At 34.4% G+C, this 20,875-nt stretch overlaps 1 protein-coding gene across 1 annotated transcript in view; it reads right to left on the reverse strand.

The window, feature by feature from the left end:
* The window catches only part of LOC107523939 (disintegrin and metalloproteinase domain-containing protein 2), a 102,093-nt gene that overhangs the window by 72,630 nt on the left and 8,588 nt on the right, over positions 1 to 20,875 (reverse strand). The window contains exon 2 of the mRNA XM_016195638.2: positions 2,191 to 2,269. Within this exon, the coding sequence (XP_016051124.2) occupies positions 2,191 to 2,269 (79 nt within the window). The remainder of the gene's footprint in view (positions 1 to 2,190; positions 2,270 to 20,875) is intronic.

Here is a 20,875-nt window from a genome sequence, read left to right on the forward strand (position 1 = left end):
AAAAAACAAAGTAATTCTCCAGAAGAAGGGTAAGTGAAATGGAGATTAGCAACCTACCAGATATACAGTTCAGAATACTGATCATAAGAATGCTCAACAGCATGAGAAAAGAAATGAAAACTATGAAGGAAATTAAGGATGACATAGTAGGAATAAAAAATACATTGGAAGGAATAAAGAGTAGATTAGGGGAAGCTGAGGATCAAATCAGCAAATTAGAAGACAGGGTAGAAAAAAAATCAATCATAGAAACAAAGAGAAAAAACAATTAAAAAACAGGAGAGTTTAAGGGAGCTGTGGGACAACACGAAATGTAACAATATTTGCATCATGGGAGTCTCAGAAGATGTAGAAAATAAGCAAGGGTTAGGGAACCTGTTTGAAGAAATAATGGCAGAAAACTTCCCTAACCTGGTCAAGGAAAAAAGTCCCACAAGTTGAGGAGGCACAGAGTCCCAAGCAAGAAGAACCCAAAGAGGCCTATGCCCAGACACACCATAATTAAAATGCCAAAAATTCAAGACAAAGAGAGAATCTTAAAGGCAACAAGAGAAAAGCAATCTGTTACCTACAAAGGAGCTCCCATAAGGTTTCAGCTGATTTCTCATCAGAAACTCTACAGGCCAGAAGGGAATGGCATGAAATATTCAAGGTAATAAAAAGCAAGGATTTGAAAACAAGACTACTCTATCTAACAAGACTATCATTCAAGAGAGACAGTGAAATAAAAATCTTCCCAGACCAAAAAAAAAAACCCTAAAGGAGTTTATCACCACCAAACCAGCACTGCAAGAAATGTTAAAGGGACTGCCTTAATAAGAAGTTGAAATAGAAAGGGAAACATAGGCATAAAGAGAAAAAATGGCAGTAGATAAGTACCTATCAATAATAACCTTAAATATAAATGAATTAAATGCTCCAATCAAAACATAGGGTAGCTAAATGGATAAGGAAACAAGACCCAAATATATGCCGTCTATAAGAGACCCACCTCAGAACAAAAGACACACAGGCTAAAAAAAAAAAAACTTCTGGAGGACTTTAAGGGAGAGATAGATAGCAATATAATCATAGTAGGGATTTTAACACCCCACTGACTTTACTGGATAAATCTTTCTGAGGGAAAATCAACAAGGAAACAGTGACCCTAAATGGCACACTAGATCAAATGTATTTAATTGACATTTACAGAACATTTCACCCCAAGGCTGCAGAATATGCATTCTGCTCAAGTGCACATGGGACATTCTCAAAGATAGACCACATGTTAGGACACAAAACAAGTTTCTACAAATTCAAGAAGATTGAAATCTTATCAACCATCTTCTTGGACATTTACACCACGGAATACCATGCCGCTATAAAAAAAGAATGTCTTACACTTTGAGTCAGCATAGTGGGACCTGAAGACTATTATGCTAAAAGAAATGTCAGTCAGAGAAAGACAAGTATCACACGACCTTACTCATATCTGGAATCTAATGAACAAAATAAACTGATGCACAAAATAGATCCAGAGACATGGAAGCATGGAACAGACTGAGGCATCTCAGAGAGAAGGCAGGAGTGGGTGGGTGGGTGGAAAGATATTAACCTAAGAATTTAAATGCATATATGCATAGCCCATGGACACAGACAAAATTGTGGTGAAGGCCTAAAGGTGTGTGTTCAGGGTGGAGGGGAGCAATGTGGATGAAAGTGAACATTTGTAATACTTTCAACAATAAAGATAAATTAAAACATAAAGAAAAATAAAATGAATCAAGTGTTCAAAATATATGAAAATTTAATATATTCTTAAATGTGCTTGCAATTCCATATATATTCACTAGGTCCCTGAAAATACTACAGAAGTGACTTTGGATTCTCCTTTTCTTTCCAGATTTAGATGTCCTAATGTAAGTCATGCTTTTGCATCTGAAGTATCACAACCATAGTCAAGCCTTTGGCCACATAAGCACATATATGTACATTGTCCTTAAATAATAGCTTAAAGTATAAGAATTGTGGTTTGGATAATCATCTGTATAAGAAGGCTTACTCAAGACACATCATCAAGAAGAAATGGTTAAATTCATGCCAAAACAAAACATAACTTCAACCCTTTGTACTCCAGCAACAACTGGACCCTAAGTAAGGTGATCACAGAAACTCACCTAATAAAGGTAAAACAGACTCTAAAAATCATACCTGAATCTGTTGTTCAAAAGGTTTCATGTATCCCGTACCATTATAAACATAAATTCTAAAACTAGGAGGCAAAAAGGTTCTGCAAAATAGATAAATAATATTTAATGAAAATATTGTTTCCTAAGCTTTTATTTTTAAAAGATATTTATTTTGTTATATTTATTATAAATAGGTAGGTAAGCAGGGGTGGGGGTGGGGCTAGAAACAGAGGATGATTCTCTGATTTTGTTCTCATTTCACTCAAAGATCCTATTTTCCAGTCCTCCTCTCACACACTTTATTGCCACACTGTCCTTTTAGCTGTTTTGTTTGTTTGTTTGAATACAACAGGCAAGCTTTTGCCACAGGATATTTGTACAAGTTGTTGTCCCTTCCTGGGATGTTCTTCAGCATGGCTCCTTGTCTCATTTACTTCAAGCCTTTCCTTATACATCAACTTCTCAGTGAGGCCTATATGATAAGTTTATAAAAAATTCAACTTTCCCAATTATCAAGCACTGGATTTCCAAAAGATATTTTCACTTTGCTCTATATTTTTGCTAAAACATTTTAACACTCTTCCTAATCTGCTTATTTCTTATATCATTATTAGAGTCATCTACTAACAATATGAACTCAGAGATTCATTTCCATTTTGTTTACTAATGCATCTCAAGCATTTAGAAGAATATCTGGAAATAGCAAATGATCAATAAATACTGACCTAATATAACATTAATTCAACAGATTAGATGGCATCTGAAATTAAAATATATTACTTATATATCTGAGAAAAATATGCTTAAAGGGCTGTATAAAGAGAAAGGTAGGTGTAGTTATCCCATTTTCACTTTCCCAAACAAGTATAATATAAAGATTGTGACAGCCATGAGAGTCTGGATTTGTTGAAACAACAGGTCCAAGAACCAAGCCACTGACAAGCAGAGTAAAAATTTTATCTTCTAGTATAACAAAAAAGAAAATGACCCACCATAAGGTGGGACTCCAGGGAACATACCAATTCTGAGTTGAAAGCCCTGTAAAGAAATTTAGCTGGTGATATGCAGGAACTATTTTTTGGCAGGGAAAGAAAGAATACAAAAATCCATGTTTGCCCCAAGGAGGAAGCCACTATTTGGAAGCCTAGAAACAAGCAGAAATTTGGGGGGTTTTGTAGGCCTGGAATAAAATATTAAACAGTTTAAATGCATCAAAATATAACTTCCTTCCCTTTAAAATCATTTGCCAAATTTTGAAGTCACAGAGAGAGGCCAAAGAGCTAAACAAAACTTAAAATCTTTGAAAATAAGAGCAAATGTTTTTTCAAAATTGACAATACAGAATTACAGAATATGCTCTATGTAATTCAAGCATGATATAAGAAAGAAGAATCACACTTTAAATATTTTTAGAAGACTGATAAAAACTAAAATAACAACTTCAAAATGTCAAGAGAGAGAAAAAATTATGTCCCCTTCAAAGAAATAGCAATAAGATAAGCAGGTACCTTGTCAATAGAAATGAAGAAAGCCAGAAGACAATGAAATGATAATTTAAAAGGACTAAAGTCATTTTTTAAGTCATCCTAAAATTTATTACAGCAAAAAAGTTTTTAAGAATAGGGTTAAGGCTCAGCTGCTCTGCCTCAGTGGTTGAATGTCACCCCATGAACCAAGAGGTCACTGGTTCGATTCCTAGTCAGGGCACATGCCCGGGTTGCAGCTCCATTCCCCAGTAGGGGGAGTGCAGGAGGCAGCTGATTGATGATGTTTCTCTCTCATCGATGTTTCTATCTCTCTACCCCTTTCCCAATCTCTCTCTATAAAAATCAATAAAATCAATAAAAACATATTTAAAATAAAAGAATAGAGTTAAGTAAAGATTTAACAATGAATGCTAACAAATATAATTAAAAAGAAGCAGACAAGTAATAGAAATACAAAGAATTCCTGAGACATGAAAATTAACTGCATATAGAACCAGAAATGCAAGAAGAAAAAAGAGCACCAGAATGGGTACATTTATGGTTAAATATAAAGGAATAATGTCTTTACTAAAAATAATAATCTCTCAATGGGGTTTAAAAGTATGCAGAATTATGATACATAATAAAATAATGAAAAGGTAGACAAAGGCAAGTGAAATTAAACATTTAAATGAGATTCCTCATGAACGCAGACAATAGTATGGGGATTCCAGGGGGTGGGAGGGATGCGGGGTGGAGGGGATCAATGGGGGGAAAAGGGAGGACATCTCTAATACTTTCAACAATAAAGATAAATTATTTTTTTTAAAAAGTTAAATGAGCCCTGGGAGTTTGGCTCAGTGGCTAGAGCATCGACCTGCAGACTAAAGGGTCTGACTTGATTCCAGCCAAGGGCACGTATCTTCATTGCAAGCTCAATCCATGGCCCCAGTTGGGGCACGTGTTGGAGGCAACCAATCAATGTGTCTCTCTCACACTGAAGTTTCACTCTCTCTCTCCCTTCCACTATCTCTGAAAACCAATGGAAAAAATATCCTTAGGTGAGGATTAAAAAAAAATTAAATGATCTAACAATATAGGGTAATTGGTAAAAGTGTATATTAGATGCAATAACTCAGGAATTAATATATTAATCTAGAGAAACTACTAAAAGAAGAGTAAAAGACTCTATAACAAAAAAATTAATAGAGGATAAATGGTGTAATATAAAATAATAGATTCATGAATTACTATATCATTAGTTGTATTATATATTCTATACTTTTTTTCCTAATATAAAAAAGAGCTTAAGAAATTAACTACTTAAATAAGAGAAAAGAATAGAAATCAACTACTATTACTGCATTTTAATTCAGGTCTTCTTATATTTCTAATTAATTATACTATACATATTTCAAAATAAATGTTCAACAAATATTGTGCCTGTGATACTCATATTCACAGGATGCTTTAGGCATGACCAATGGCTCATTCTCATGCCCATCACTTGGCATTCCAAAATAGTGGCTGACTATGAGATTCTATCTGGATTTTCCCAATGTATTTCTTGCAAAAATGCAGTTTTTTGTTTTTTTTTTCTCTTTAGGAAGAAGTAATTTTGAGTCAGTTTTTAATGTCTTCCTTCAAACTAGTATCACTCATTTTACATACAAAAAGCATTTTCCAAGCTTTATAATGTATGAAAAGATTGCAAATATAAATTCTAGAAATGATACAGATCTACTTCTTGTTCTTGTTTTGATTTGGTAATTTCACTTTCAGACTTCAGCCTGTCATTTATTTTTGGAAGTCTATTCTTATCATTTAAAAAAGGACCATTACAATTTTGATGTTTCTTTATTCTTTAGTATGTTATGCTTGTTTTCCCCAAATTTATTAGCTGGCATGGAATTGAGTTTGGCTAATTATAAATATATTCTAAAACCTTAAGACATTATGACATTGTATGTAAACTTCTTTCAAATAGAATTGAATGTAAAGAAACTGAAAAACAAGTCATACTTATGTTTTGATACAGATAGAAAATCATCAAAATTCATCCCCTATGGAACAACATGGATAGCCAAAAAAGGGCGAAGATGGGAGCTTACACTATGGATTCAGGTTCTTTAGTATATAAATTCAAGATTTATTACATAAACTTTTAAGTTTTTAAAGGATAAAATAAGAGATAATGAAAAGCCAGTAACTTGAAACATTTACAAATGCAAAATAATGAAATTCTGGATAATTACAAATGAAAATTATAAATAAAACAAATATAGATCACCTACTTTTGTACCAGGTTCAGAGTGTATGTTTTCCCATTAATTACAATGTTGTAGGACACCTAGCAGAAGAGTATATTAAAAAGGCAAAGAAAAGTGAGAAAAAATTAGAAAACTATCATTTTATATTGACAATAATTGCACTCTAACATACCATAATACAATAAAGAGAATTTACAATTTAATATTGATGTATTTCAATGGAATTTGATATAAAGTTTTTTTCATAATAAAAATTTGTAGGATAATATCATTTGTCTAATTTCTTATTTGTGAACTTTTAAATTTATTCGATAAAATAGAATCTCAAAATTAATTTTTTTCATCCAATAATTGTATCTAAATAAAGATGGATACCATTACAACACTTATGCTTAAAATAGGTGAGTATAACTAACTTACTCAATGGAAAATGTATGTAGTAGAGCAAAGAATTAACAGCACTTAGTGTATAATACTTGTAGATTTTAAAATGTCTGTTTCAAGTTTAGATGCAATACTCATTGATCTATTTTATTAATATTAGGATTAGGAAATGATGTCTACCAGATGGACAATTTAGTCTTTATACATCAATTTTGGGAGTGTTGAGATTTTTATATTATAGGCCTTCCAGTCCATGAACATGGAATACATTCAATTTATTTAGATTTTTAATGCCTCTCATCTTGTTTTACTGTCTTCAGTGAGGAGATTTTGCTTATCTTTGTGAGAATTATTTGGATATTGATTTTATGCAGTGTCAAGCGTAACTTTTTAAATTTTTTATTTTTGCTTTGCAGAATAGAAACATAATTTTTATATTTTCATCTTTTTTCCAGAGAATTTACTAAATTATTATACTATTTCTTATTTTCTCTAGGTCATTTTGGATTTTATTTTGTATACAGTAAGTTTATCTGAAAGTAATTATAGTGTTATTTCTTCCTTTCCAAGTGTTATGTTGATTTTAAATGTTCCTTGTTTTCTGTTTTTGCACTGGCTACTCTTTCCAGAAGAATAATAAATAGAAAATGTAATAGAGTGCATCCTGTTTCTTTGTTGATCTCAGGAGAAAAGCTTTCAATATTATAACTTTATGCATTTTTTTTTAAAGGCAGTTGGATTTATTTATAAGTCTCAGTTGACTATCATTTTAAGTTATTACATGGTTTGGGCTAACATACATTAAAGAAAACTGTATAAATTTCTTGTCACCAATTTCTATATCAAAAAAATAAAACCATGCCTGGATAATGTGACTCAGCAGTGGAGCATCGACCTATGATCTAGGACACTGTGGTTTGATTCCGCATCAGGGCACATGCCCAAGTTGCAGGCTCCATCCCCAGTGGTCGGGGGGAGGGAGGAGAAGGTGCAGGAGGCAGGCAGTCAATGACTCTCTCATCATTGCTGTTTCTATCTCTCCCTCCCTCCCTGTCCCTTCCTCTCTCTGAAATCAATAAAGACATATTTTAAAAAGAATAATAATAAATAAATAAATAAATAAGTAAATAAATAAATACATCATAAGTATTTGAAAAGAATTTTAAGTGCTCTTAGTACCATTCTCATAGTTACGTCTTTTCACACTTAAACTGACATCTTAAATTTCATGTTTATCATTCCCATACATATTTTTATGTTTATACTCATTATGGGTGTTTAAGTAATGGCTTTGCTTTGCATAAATTTGAACTTTAAATAAATATAATCCTTTTACAAGTTATATATTTCATTGCTGGATTACACTTGGTGGCTAAAAAAATGCCTCAGACATAGTAAGTACTGTACAAACAAATATTAGCTATTATCATCATCATGATCATCAATACATGAGTTTTATCATTTATGTTCTTTGTGGTATAACTGAATGTAGCACCATCTATTTATCTGTATTGTTAATTGATGCTTAGTTTTATTGTTTTAGTATTTTAAGTAATGCTCCAATAAATAACCTTGGACATGTTATGTCATACATATTTGTTAGATATATGTCAAACTAAACCCATAAGTGAACTTCTTTTTTTAAAAGCTAAGTAAACTTCTTTCATTCAATTTCACTTGAAATTTAAAATTAATCTTCAAGTGCATTGTACAAATGTAGACATTCAATTCACAAAGTGAATACTATCACTTTATTCAGATCCTTTAATCACATTGTGTTTTGTTAGATTTAATTTTTGCCATTGTGAAAAATACTGCCCTATTGTGTTTATTTGGCAATTCCCTGTAAATGTCTCAATTTGTATATTTGACTTCTTTGTTACCCACTCAAGTTTAACATTTAATTGCCCTTCATAACTTTGTACATGTTTATATTTTCTGGTTTGTTTTTTATCTTGATTTGTATGAATTACTGATATAGGCTGAATACCCTTTGTATATTATAAGAATTGCAAGGTTTTGATTCCAAGATGGTGGCAGATTGAATGGAAGCTATACCGACACTCTCCCAGGACCAAACTGGAATTACAACTAAAATATAGAAAAAACATCCTGAATAATCAACTGAAGACTAGCTGGGGAACACTCTTATAACCAAGGAAGAAAGGTGGAGGCTGCATAGAAACTGGTAGGAAGTGCAGAGGCGTGAAAGGCCCGGTCAGCTCCCATAGGAAGTAGCTGAAGGTCCCCAGGGATATCTCAGCTCTGGGGGGGTACCTACTGAGAACTCTGGCTTCTAGACCCCAAGCTGGGCTCCCCAGCCAAGAGCAACAGAACTGAAAAGTTGCCCACATAACATCTGGCTGTGAAAAGCAATGGAGTTTCTGTCTGCCAGGGAGAGAAGGCAGATGATGCAAGCACCAAACTAAAGGGCCAAGGTACAAAGTTTCATGTGCAGCCACTCGCTATGGGCTCTGGTAGAGGGAGGGCAGAGTGGACTAGAGCTGTGTGAAGAGAATCTAAGAATGTTGGCTCTGGGAATAGAGCTCGGGGGCAGCCATCTGGAGCAGAGGACACCTTTCTCAGGCAGACATTTACCTTCCAAGCAGCTTTTGCCTGGTGAGGGAAGCAATTGCCCCACCCTGCTGGAAAACCTCTCACCCCACTCTGTAGAGTTTCTACAGCCTGAGGCTCATTAAGAGACTGAATAACAATCAGCCTCTGAGTGCTTTGAGTCTTTGCCTAATTTGCTTCTGGATGCACAGCTTGGAAAAACAGAACCTGGTGGGCATCTTGGTCCTTTCCAAAGGCACCCAGCACCAGCAGCAGAGGGAACTGCAAGTTGTGGTGTATAGAAAGCTTCAAACAGGATACTCAAGAACAGTCACAAACAGCATCTGACATTGGCCTGCACCAGAAACCCTCTAAAAAGCCTTGGAGTCTTAGCAGATGTTAATACAAAGAAACAAAGCCAAACAGTCAGTCAAAATGGGGAAACAAAAAAACAAGCCCCAAATGAAAAAACAAAGTAATTCCCCAGAAGAAGGGTAAATGAAATGGAGATTAGCAACCTACCAGATATACAGTTCAGAATAGTGATCATAAGGATGCTCAACAGCATGAAAAATGATATGGAAACTATGAAGTAAATTAAGGATGACATAGTAGGAATAAAAAATACATTGGCGCCCGGCCGGGTGTGGCTCAGTGGTTGAGCGTCGACCTAGGATCCAGGTGATCGGGGTTCGATTCCCGGTCAGGGCACATGCCCGAGTTGTGGGCTCGATCAATGACTCATCATTGATGTTTCTATCTCTCTCTCTCCCTCTCCTCTCTTCTCTCTGAAATCAATAAAGATATATTAAAAAAGAAAAAAAAAAAATACATTGGAAGGACTAAACATCAGATTAGGGGAAGCTGAGGATCAGATCAGCAAATTAGAAGACAGGATAGAAAAAAATCACTCAATCAGAGAAACAAAATGAAAAAACAATTTAAAAGCAGGAGGACAATTTAAGGGAGGTGCGAGACAATATGAAAAGTAAAAATATTTGCATCATGGGAGTCCCAGAAGATATAGAAAATAAGCAAGGGTTAGGGAACCTATTTGAAGAAATAATGGCAGAAAACTTACTGAACCAGGTGAAGGAAAAAGTCCTAGAAGTTCAGGAAGCACAGAGTCCCAAGCAAGAAGAACCCAAAGAGGCCTATGCCCAGACACATCATAATTAAAATGCCAAAAATTCAAGACAAAGAGATAATCTTAAAGGCAGCAAGAGAAAAGCAATCTGTTACCTAAAAAGGAGCTCCCATAAGGTTTCAGCTGATTTCTCATCAGAAACTCTACAAGCTGGAAGAAAATGGCATGAATGGCAAGGATCTGAAATCAAGGCAACTCTATCCAGCAAGGCTATAATTCAAAAACGATAGTGAAATAAAAAGCTTCCCCCACAAAAAACGCTAAAGACTTTATCACTACCAAACCAGCATTGCAAGAAATGTTAAAGGGACTGCCTTAATAAGAAGTTGAAATAGAGAGAAAGAGAAACAGGCATAAAGAGAAAAAAATGGCAGTAGATAAGTACCTATCAATAATAACCTTAAATATAAATGGATTAAATGCTCCAGTCAAAACATAGGGTAGCTGAATGGATAAGTAAACAAGACCCAAATATATGCCATCTACTACAAGAGACCCACCTCAGAACAAAAGATTCACCCAGATTAAAAAGAAACAAAAAAACCCAAAAAACAAAACCCCAAACTTCTGGTGGACTTTAAGGGAGAGATCGACAACAATACAGTCATAGTAGGGGATGTTAACATCCCACTGACTTTACTGGATAGATCTTCCAGACAAAATATCAACAAGGAAACAGTGACCCTAAATGACACACTAGATCAGATGTTTATTTTTTAATCTATTTTTTAATCTATTTTTTCTATTGCTTTTCAGAGTGGAAGGGAGAGAGAGAGAGAAACATCAATGTGAGAGAGACATATCAATTGGTTGCCTCTCTCCTGCACCCTGATCGGGGTCGGGGATCGAGCCTGCAATCGAGGTACATGCCCTTTTCCATAATCTAAACCAGACCTTGGGTCTGTGGGCTGATGCACTAAACTCTGATCCCAAAGGGGCAGGAGGATCTGATGGATTTAATTGATATTACAGAACATTTCACCCCAAAGCTGCAGAATATACATTCTCAAGTGTACATGGGATATTCTCAAAGATAGGTTACATGTTAGGACACAAAACAAGTCTCTACAAGTTTAAGAAGAGTGAAATCATATCAGGCATCTTCTCAGACTTTTACACCATGGAATACTATGTAGCTGTTAACAAAGATAAACCTCTTACTCTTTGTGACAGTGTAGTGGGGCCTGGAGAGTATTGTGCTAAGAGAAATAAGCCAGTCAGAGAAAGACAATTATCACATGATCTTACTCATATGTGGAATCTAATGAACAAAATAAACTGATGCACAAAATAGATCCAGAGACATAGAAGCATTGAACGGACTGCCAAATCTCAGAGGGAAGGGAGATGCAGGTAGGTGGGTGGGGAGAAATTAACTTAAGAACTTACATGCATATATGCATAATGCGTGGACACACACAATAGTGTGGTGAAGGCCGTAGGGCAGGAGGCGGCGAGCAGAGTGGAGGGAATCAATGGGGAAAAAGGGGACATTTGTAATACTTTCAATAATAAAGATAAATTAAAACATTTAAAAAAAAGAATAGATTACCTTACCAAAAAAAAACGTTACAAATTTCTTCTGTGAGGCTGGAACTTTTTTTACTTTATTTATAGTAGCTATTTATTTATGTATTTAAAACTAGATGTCCTTTAATCTTTTAGTTAAGAATTAGTCTTTTCTTTTTTCTGGTTCAAGACTCTCCTATTATATAGTCTTAAAAATAATCTATCCTGCCTTCTAAATTTTTAGTATTTTATTCTCAGATATATGCATCTAAATTATCTTTTTAAAAAATCTATCAATAATTACTTTATATTTTAAATTTTATTTTACTTTTTTCCATCATCATTTATCTCCCTATACTCTCTTTCAACTCTCCTCCTTCACCCCCCCCCCCCCCCCAATCACCACACTGTTGTTGGAATCCATGAGTTCTTTTAAATAATTTTGGTGTATAATGTGTCATAATATATTATTATTATTATTATCCTATATTGCTATTCAACTGTGTCTTCACCATTTATTAACTAGTCCATTCTTTATCCAGTAGTTGCAATGGTACCATTGCAATATGTGTGTGGATATTTTGGAGGAACTTTATTCTCTTCCATTAATTTGTCTGCCCTTAGACAATACCAAATTATTTAAATTACTAAAACTTTAAAAGATACCTAGGTAGGAATCACCCTTTTATTTTTATTCTTCAAAGGAAACAATTTTTGACCTTTAATCAAATGGATTTTAACATTAGCCTGCCATTCCTCATGAAATTCTTTATTGGAACTATAGTCAGTCTATAGATTTGGTGAAAATTAACTTCAGATATTCTGAATATTCTTTACTACCAACATCATCTATCTCTCTACTTTTATTATTGGTTCAATAAAATTCTACATAATCCCCAAAAAAGTCTTTACCTTTTAATAATATTTATTGTAAGTAACTCATATTTTTACCAAAAGTGTGTGTATTGTATATATATGTGTGTTTATATACAAATATATCCATATGTATATATACAATACACATGCTTTATCAAAAATATGTTATTTACCAATACATACCATTAATTATGTATATGAATATATGTTTGCATGTGTTTCCTTTTATTATCATTCTAAATGTCTCCTTATTGTTAATATTTGAGTCTTTTATTCTTTTTTCCTCATCTTACTCTTAGATTATAATGTCAAATGTAACATTGAATAAAAAATGTCATAATAGCTATTCTTCTTTAATTCATAAAAGTCAAAGAAATCTTACTTACATTTTATTATTAGTTTTACTATTAGAAAGAGACTTTCAGAAACAGACTGAAAAATTTTTAAAAAATATATATTTATTGACTTCAGAGAGAAGGGAGAGGGAGAGAGAGAGAGAGAGAAACATCAATGATAAGAGAGTCATTGATCCACTGCCTCCTGCACGCCCCCTACTGGGGATCAAGCCCAAATCCTGGGCATGTGCCCTGACCTGGAATCGAACCGTGATCTCCTGGATCCCAAGTCAATGCTCAACCGCTGAGCCAGGCCGGCTGGGCCAGATACAAATGTCTTAAGTCGTGGTCATTTTCCTATTTCCCCTTTTCCCATGTGTTTGTTTTTCTACAAATTTGTTTATCTCCTCAAGGTTATCAAATTTGTTGGCACGGTTATTCATTGTATTATTTATTTTTAAAATTTCCTTTCTATATATCACTATGTCCACTTTTTCATCCCTATTAAGAGTCTTTTTTATATTGTGTTACCTTAAAGACTATTTTTGCCTGATAAAAAAATATATGGCTAGCCCTGCCAGAGTGGTGATTGAGCATTGACCCATGAACCAGGAGATCAATGTTCGATTCCTGATCAGGACACATGCCCAGGTTGAGGGCTCAATCCCCAGTAGGGGGCATGCAGGAGGCAGCCAATCAATGACTCTCTTATCATTGATGTTTCTGTCTCTCTCTCTGTCTCCTTCCCTCTCTCTGAAATCAATAAAAATTTAAAAGAAAAAATATATGGCCAAGGGCACATACCTTGATTGCAGACTTGATTCCCTGACCAGGTCAGGGCACAAGGGGGAGGCAATCAATCAATGTGTCTCTCTCACATCAATGTTTCTTTCTCTCTCCCCCCCTTTCTCCCCCCCTCCCTTCCACTCTCTGAAAAGCAATGGAAAAAAATATCCTTAGGTGAGGATTAAAATATATATACATATGGCTACACAAGCTTATTGTGGGTACAATTTGCTTTGCACAGTTTTTTTTCATTTTTCAGACCTTTATTTCCTTTAATTTAGGTGTTTACTTTTACGCATTTTAAAAACCAATCCAAAATATGTGTATTTTCTGATAAATTTAATCAATCAATTTGTATTTAACAGTTTTATTTTGTTTTGATTCCCTACTAGATGGAGATTTATATGCTCCTTCTATGCTTTTATTTGTTACAATTACAGTTGTGTATTCAATTTGTTTTGTTTTGAGTTATATACATTCACTATTTTTTCACCAGCTGCTGTTTTTATGTTATTCTTTGTCCCAGTTTCAATTTCTACATGCTGAAGTACATTATTTTAACTATTTGCTTCTCTTAAAATCTGAAAATTACTAATATACCCTAATTTCTGAAGGATATTTCATTTGAGTACATTATTCTATAATGCAAATTTATTTAAAGTAAGACAACTGAAGCTTTGTTTCACTATTTTCTCATCCCCGTTGTTGATTCTGAGAGTCTACCAGTGTACTAATCATTTCAATGTAGGTGATCTTTGATGCCTGGCTGCCTTTAAGATGTTTTCTTGGCTTTGGTGTTCTGATTTCACTGTGAAAGTGTTACTTGAGTTTTATATGCTCTGGGGTGTGATACCTGATCTGAGGATTCTCTTAAAAATCATTTCTCAGTTCACATATGGTTAGTACTACCTCTTTGGGTTTTTTATTCCTTTTTTTCAGGAATTCCAATTATTCTATACTTAAGCCTCTAATTTGATCCTTCTTTTCCCCTTAAGCCATTTATATGTTGCATCTACTGCCTGGTCTACAGTTAATTTTGTTTTTTTAAATATATCTTTATTGATTTCAGAGAGAGGAAGGGAAAGGAGGAGAGAGAGATAGAAACATCAATGATGAGAGGGTCGTCATTGATCGGCTGCCTCTTGCACACTCCAGACTGGGGATGGAATCCGCAACCCAGGCATGTGCCGAGACTGGTAATCAAACTGAGGTGTCCTGGATCCTAGGCCGATGCTCAACCTCTGAGCCATGCCTGGTCGGGCTACAGTTAATTCTTGATTTTTTTTTACTTTCATATTATATTATTAACATCTAGAAGTTCCATTCAGTTCTTTTTAAAAAATATCCTAGCCTTTTTAAGTTGAATACTTTCTTGATGACCTTTATTAATCATAACAATTATAAACATACTCTGTTTCATTTTATTTGTAACATTTGTTGGATCAGTACGCCTTTATTGGTTCAAAAAATACTACTAATTTTTTACTACGTATTAAGCACTGTTCTAAACACTGAGAAAAGAGACATTACAGAATAAATTTTGTTCCTCATGAATTTGACAGTTGAAGAAAAGAGTTTTTTGTTTTTTTTGATAATCTTATGGGAATTACTATCATAGAATCTAGTGATGACTGGTTTAAGATATTGCCCTCTTAATAGATTCTGTGCATATTTTCTAATACAACCATACAATTACAAATATATTTTTGCATAAAAATAAAACTTAAAATACTGCTAAATGTCTCACCTCTTTTTTGCTATTTAAATAATTAAATTTAAAATTTTCATAAATTTGCATTCCTTTTAAAATGGTATATTGAAAATTTTAAGCTTGTATTATCTGCACTAGGGTGACAAGTGGGTAGTTGTTAAGAAATATTTGCATTCAACTTACCAGAACATTTGTTGCCCAATTAGAAAGAAAATTAAGGTAGGGTGTATAAAAAAACCACTTTTCACTTCTTTAGAAATGATTTTAGAAAATTAGTAAAAAAGGCTAATCTCTAATTAATTCAAAGAAGAAGAAAAAAAAAAGACACTGAACCAAGAAGAACTAAGATGGCATGAAAAGAACAGCCTTAATGATTAACATATTTGCAATAAAAATTAAAAAAATCATCACATAACACTTCATTAAAATCAGATGATTGTCATCACAAATGATTAGGCTTACTTAACAATGTCCTCCAAATTTAGCCTTGTGAGAGAGCGAAGAGAGGCTCCCTAGATGGATCAGGTCAATGATTATTTAAAAACTGGAGAGGAACTTGGGGCTTTGATAATAATCGTTACTGCACACTATGTCTATGAAACATTATTAATCTTGTTTTATTTTCAAAAGGGCATTTTTAGTCAAGAAAAATTGAGTATAAATATAAAATTCAAGTGTGCATGGATAAACAATGCCAGATTTACTTCTTAGGAACAAAATAGTCACATTGTTTTTAGATTATGAAAAAACATTAGTACTTAGTTACATTTGATTCAACTCCATGTTTGGATAGTGACGGTTTTTTCTTGGGAATTGTAATTTGCACACGTAGTAGTTCTGAATCTGTAAGGTGCAACAGTTTTGTTAGAGCAACACCCATCACCTCATACCTCCTCATCTAAATACACGCCACCACTTATTTTTACTGTCTTTTCAAATACCCTCAAGCCGCAGTCTTTCTGGAATTACAAGACTTTGTAAAGAGGGGCAGGTCTATTGCTTTAGGAATACTGACCTGTGGGCGGTTCACGGTAATTCTGAGGCAATAGGATCAAGCACTCTGAGGACATATAAACACAGTCCTTTTGACTTTTCAACTACAGTAAAAAATGCAGAGCAGTATATAAAATACTAATCCTGAGGCATCCACTCAAGGCATGCATGGCATCTCCTTTTTCCCGTGGTCCCAAGACCAGTGGGAAGGCCCCCTGGCATATCATGTGGATATTGTTTGGGGAAGGTGGCAACATGGGAGTGGGCTCCTGCTTGCAGAGCTGGAGCCTGCCCAAGAAAGCCCTCCCCCAGAGACACCCCGCCTCTCAGGGGGAAACCCAGAGGAAAGCTGACAGTCCTCACAATTCCAAGGGGGACGCGGTGGGGGGACAGTGCACTTACTACTGTCCACCTGGAGCCCGATGAGCCCGGCGAGCAGAAACAGAAAGCACAGCATGGCTTAACGTCCTGGCCCAGCCGCAATAATGGCAGTTGGCTCGGCTAGAAAGCAGTTGGAGGCGCGAGGAGAACCCTGCGGAGGCCGGCGGGTCGGCGTGAAGAAGGGGGTGGGGTCCGGGCTGTGGGTGTGGAACGGGGGCGGCCTTGACCCCTCCATCTAAGCAGCAGCCGGCTTCGCCTCATTTTGACGCCACCCGGAGGCTAAACAAGAGCAGAATCACGTCCAGACGGCAGGGTGGAAGAAACTCACGAACAGGAAGATTCCCGGACACTTCTTAAGTCAGACCTGAAGTTATACACACAGATATTATTTTCTACAAATCACAGGCACACAGCTCAGCGAATATTCACGCGAACAAACAAGGGTAATTAGCACCTACATCCAGATTAATAAAACGTAGCGCCACCAGCAGCCCCAGACTGTCCTCTGACAATCACCGCTCCTAACAGCATAGACTCACTTTCTCTTTTTGAACCTATATGAGTGGAAGCAATCGCCGTGTACTCTTTCACGTACGAGCTCTTTTATTATAATGACGATAATTTCCGAACATGCTGAAAGTAGCAGTACTTTTGTTTTTTTCTCTTTGGCAATAATACGCCTTGAATGAATATAACACCATCTGTTTTTCTATTTTATTGTTAAAATTTGGTTCATTTATAGTTGTGGTTACTAAAAAACATATTTGGCTATTTTATTTCTTATACATGTCATTGGGTGAACATACGAATTTTCATTGGGTATATTACCAGAGTGAAGTTGCCTGATCAGAGTATGCTTCTACTGCGTTTGACATGATGAGAATTACACTTCACATCCTATCGTTTTATTACACTTCACTTCAATTACACTTCAATTACAATTACACTTCAATACCTATAGTTTTTTGTTTTTTCATTTCATTTTATTCATGTTGGTGAACCTGTAGATGTCCTGCATTTTGGTTTTAATTTGCATTTCATCATTGTTAATTAAGTTGCTAATTATTAGGTTAACAATTAACAGCACAGTTATATATGTTTATGGACCATTTATATAGCTTCTTTTGTACTTGCCTAGGTCCATTTTCAAATTGAATGGCCTTGTCTCTTTCTTGTGATATGTAAAAGGTATTAATGTAGTCTAGATATGATTCTTTTGTTGAATATAATAATTGCAAATATCTTCTATAGCAGGGCCTACATTCAATGGATTTTTATAGGTACACATTTATATTCAAAAATTTACTTTTTTTTTCAATTTGCTGGAATTTTTATATGTATCCTACCATGGATGTTAAATTTTATGAATTGAGGTAATCATATAGTTTTCTCCATTTTCTGTTAATATTATGAATTAAATTATTGTTTTTCGCCCGGCTGGGTGTGGCTCAGCGGTTGAGCGTCGACCTAAGATCCAGGTGATTGGGGTTCGATTCCCGGTCAGGGCACATGCCGGGGTTGCGGGCTCGATCAATGACTTTCTCATCATTGATGTTTCTGTCTCTCTCCCTCTCCTTTCCTCTCTCTGAAATCAATAAAGATATATTTAAAAAACAAAACAAAAACAACAGAACAACTTTAAAAAAAAATTATTGTTTTTCCATTGTTGAAACAAATTTATATTCCTGGAATATACCCTACCTGGTCATGATGTATTATTCTTTTTACATTTTGCTGGATTAATTTACCAGCATTTTTAAAGGAATTTTGCATCAATATCCCTAAGAAATATTTGTCTGTAATGTTTATTGTAATTTATTGTTGATTTTTGTATCAAATACATAGATGGCTTCATAAAAGAAATTGGGAAATACTACCCCTTTCTCTATTCTTTGAAAGAGTTATTAATGTGATGTTGTTAGTAACTCTTTATTTCATGTTTCTTAGAATTTAGAAATGGAGCAATTTTGTCTCACAATTCCATAGCCAGATTTGCTTTTTTATTATTAGAATTTTCATGGGATATGTATTTTTTAATTCTTGTACTTTAAAAATGTGTCCTAATATTTAAAGTCTTTGTGTGGCCTGGCCAGCATGGCTCAGCAATGGAGCATCAACCTATGTTCTGGGAGAGAGCGGTTTGATTCCCGGTCAGGGCACATGCCCGGGTTGCTGGCTTGATCCCCAGTGGGATGGCGTGTAGGAGGCAGCCAATCAATGACTCTCTCATCATTGATGTTTCTATCCCTCTCCTTTCCTCTCTCTGAAATCAATAAAGATATATTTTTAAAAAAATGTTTGTGTGTTTGTAAATAGCGTATAGTCTTTTTTAAAAAATCTAGTTTGCCAGTAATTGGCTGTAATTGAAGCAATAGATCCATTTCATTTGCTGTAAATTACAGAGATGTTAACTTTACTTCTCTCACCTTGCAAATAGTTTTCTATGTTTCTTACCTGTATTTTTTCAGTCCTTTATCTTCTTAAATAATGGAAGCTACTTTAATAATCCATTAGATCTATTCTCTTTGATTTTCAAATATATCACTTATTCTTTTGTTCTTTATACATATGCAACATATTGCATTTCACATACTATATCATGAACAATGTAAGAATGTTGCAACAAGATAATTTTATTTAAGCTTTATCATTTCTTATTGCCATATATTTCACACACACACACACACACACACACACACACAGACACACACACACAGAGCGCAATTCTAGGTTAATGGAAAAATCGAGTGAAAAATAGAGTTCTTAACTACATATCCCCTACACACACACACACACACAATTTTCCCCACATCATCATTCAGCATCAGTAGGGTACATTTGTTACAACCAATGAGTTTACATTAACATGTTACTATAAACCAAATTCATAGTTTACATTGGGGTTATTACAGTCCTGTACATTTTATGGGATTTGACAAATATATAATGACAGATATTTACCATTATAATAGTATACAGAATAGCTCCAGCTATTCATGGTTTTTTCCTTCCTTTTGAACCTCTGGCAACCACTGATTTTTTTTCTTTACTGTCTTTATTATTTTCCCTTTTCCAGATTGTCATGTAAATAAAATCAGAAATCTTTTTAGGTAGGGTTCTTTTATTTAGTAATATGAATTTAAGATTCTTTCATATCTTTTCATTAGATATATAATTTTACTATTTTATTTACTTAAATAATTTAATATAAATTTTTAAATTCAGGTACATTTGTTTTGTACAGGTAAATTCTTGTCAGCTTTTTGTGTTTCATAAAAGTTTTTATCTTGCCTTAATTTTTAAAGTTTATTCCTATTGGATAAAAAAATTCTATTCTGACAATTATTTTATATACTTATTTATTTAGCATCTTAACATTTTTATTTCAGTGACTTGCTTTTCATTGTTCCTCATGAAAAGTGGTTTCTGGCTTCCATTACTTCTAACATCTTTCTTAATGTTGTTTCCCAGAATATATTTTTCTCTAATTGTTTTAAAGATTTTTTTTCTGTTTGTCTTTTGGTTATCAGCAGTTTGTAATGTGCCCAGATGTGTATTTTTTATGTTGATTTTTCTTTCTTCAGATTTAAATTGGATTCACAAGTTTATATCTTTCACCTATTTAAGAAAATTCTTTTTTTTTTTCTAAATATATCTTTATTGATTTCAGAGAGAGGAAAGGAGAGAGGGAGAGAGAGAGAGAGAGAGAGAGAGAGAGAGAGAGAGAGAGAGAAACATCAATGACGAGAAAGCCATTGATCGAGCCCACAACCCGAGCATGTGCCCTGACCAGGAATCGAACCCCGATCACCTGGATCCTAGGTCGACGCTCAACCACTGAGCCACGCCAGGCCAGGCTATTTTAGAAAATTCTTAATCATTATCATTTCAAATATTTTCCCTACTCAATTTTCTCTTTTCTTTCATTCGATTAGTCTGATTGTTTGTAGGTTAGATGATTTCATATTTTCACACAGTCTCTGAAATTCTCTGCTTTTTTCATGATTTTTCTCCCCATGTTTCATTTGAATGATTACCGTGGTAGCAACTGCATTAGGAAAATAGAATTTTTTAATTTGTATTTAATCTATTATGGTCGATGTGTTACTATCTCTGTTAAATGATCATTTGAAGAAACAATGATAGTCACCTGATTGGTGTAAGCTCATTAAGCAGATTGATTCAGTCTTAAAATCATGACCAAGATAGTTTGAAAAACATTTGTGATTTATTGTGCTGATCACAGTCTCAGAGATTGGTGTGTATAATCAGCCATTTTGTAATTTTCCAAGTAAC

This window comes from Miniopterus natalensis, chromosome 2 (genome assembly GCF_054644295.1).
Source record: "Miniopterus natalensis isolate mMinNat1 chromosome 2, mMinNat1.hap1, whole genome shotgun sequence".
Taxonomy (NCBI): domain Eukaryota; kingdom Metazoa; phylum Chordata; class Mammalia; order Chiroptera; family Miniopteridae; genus Miniopterus; species Miniopterus natalensis.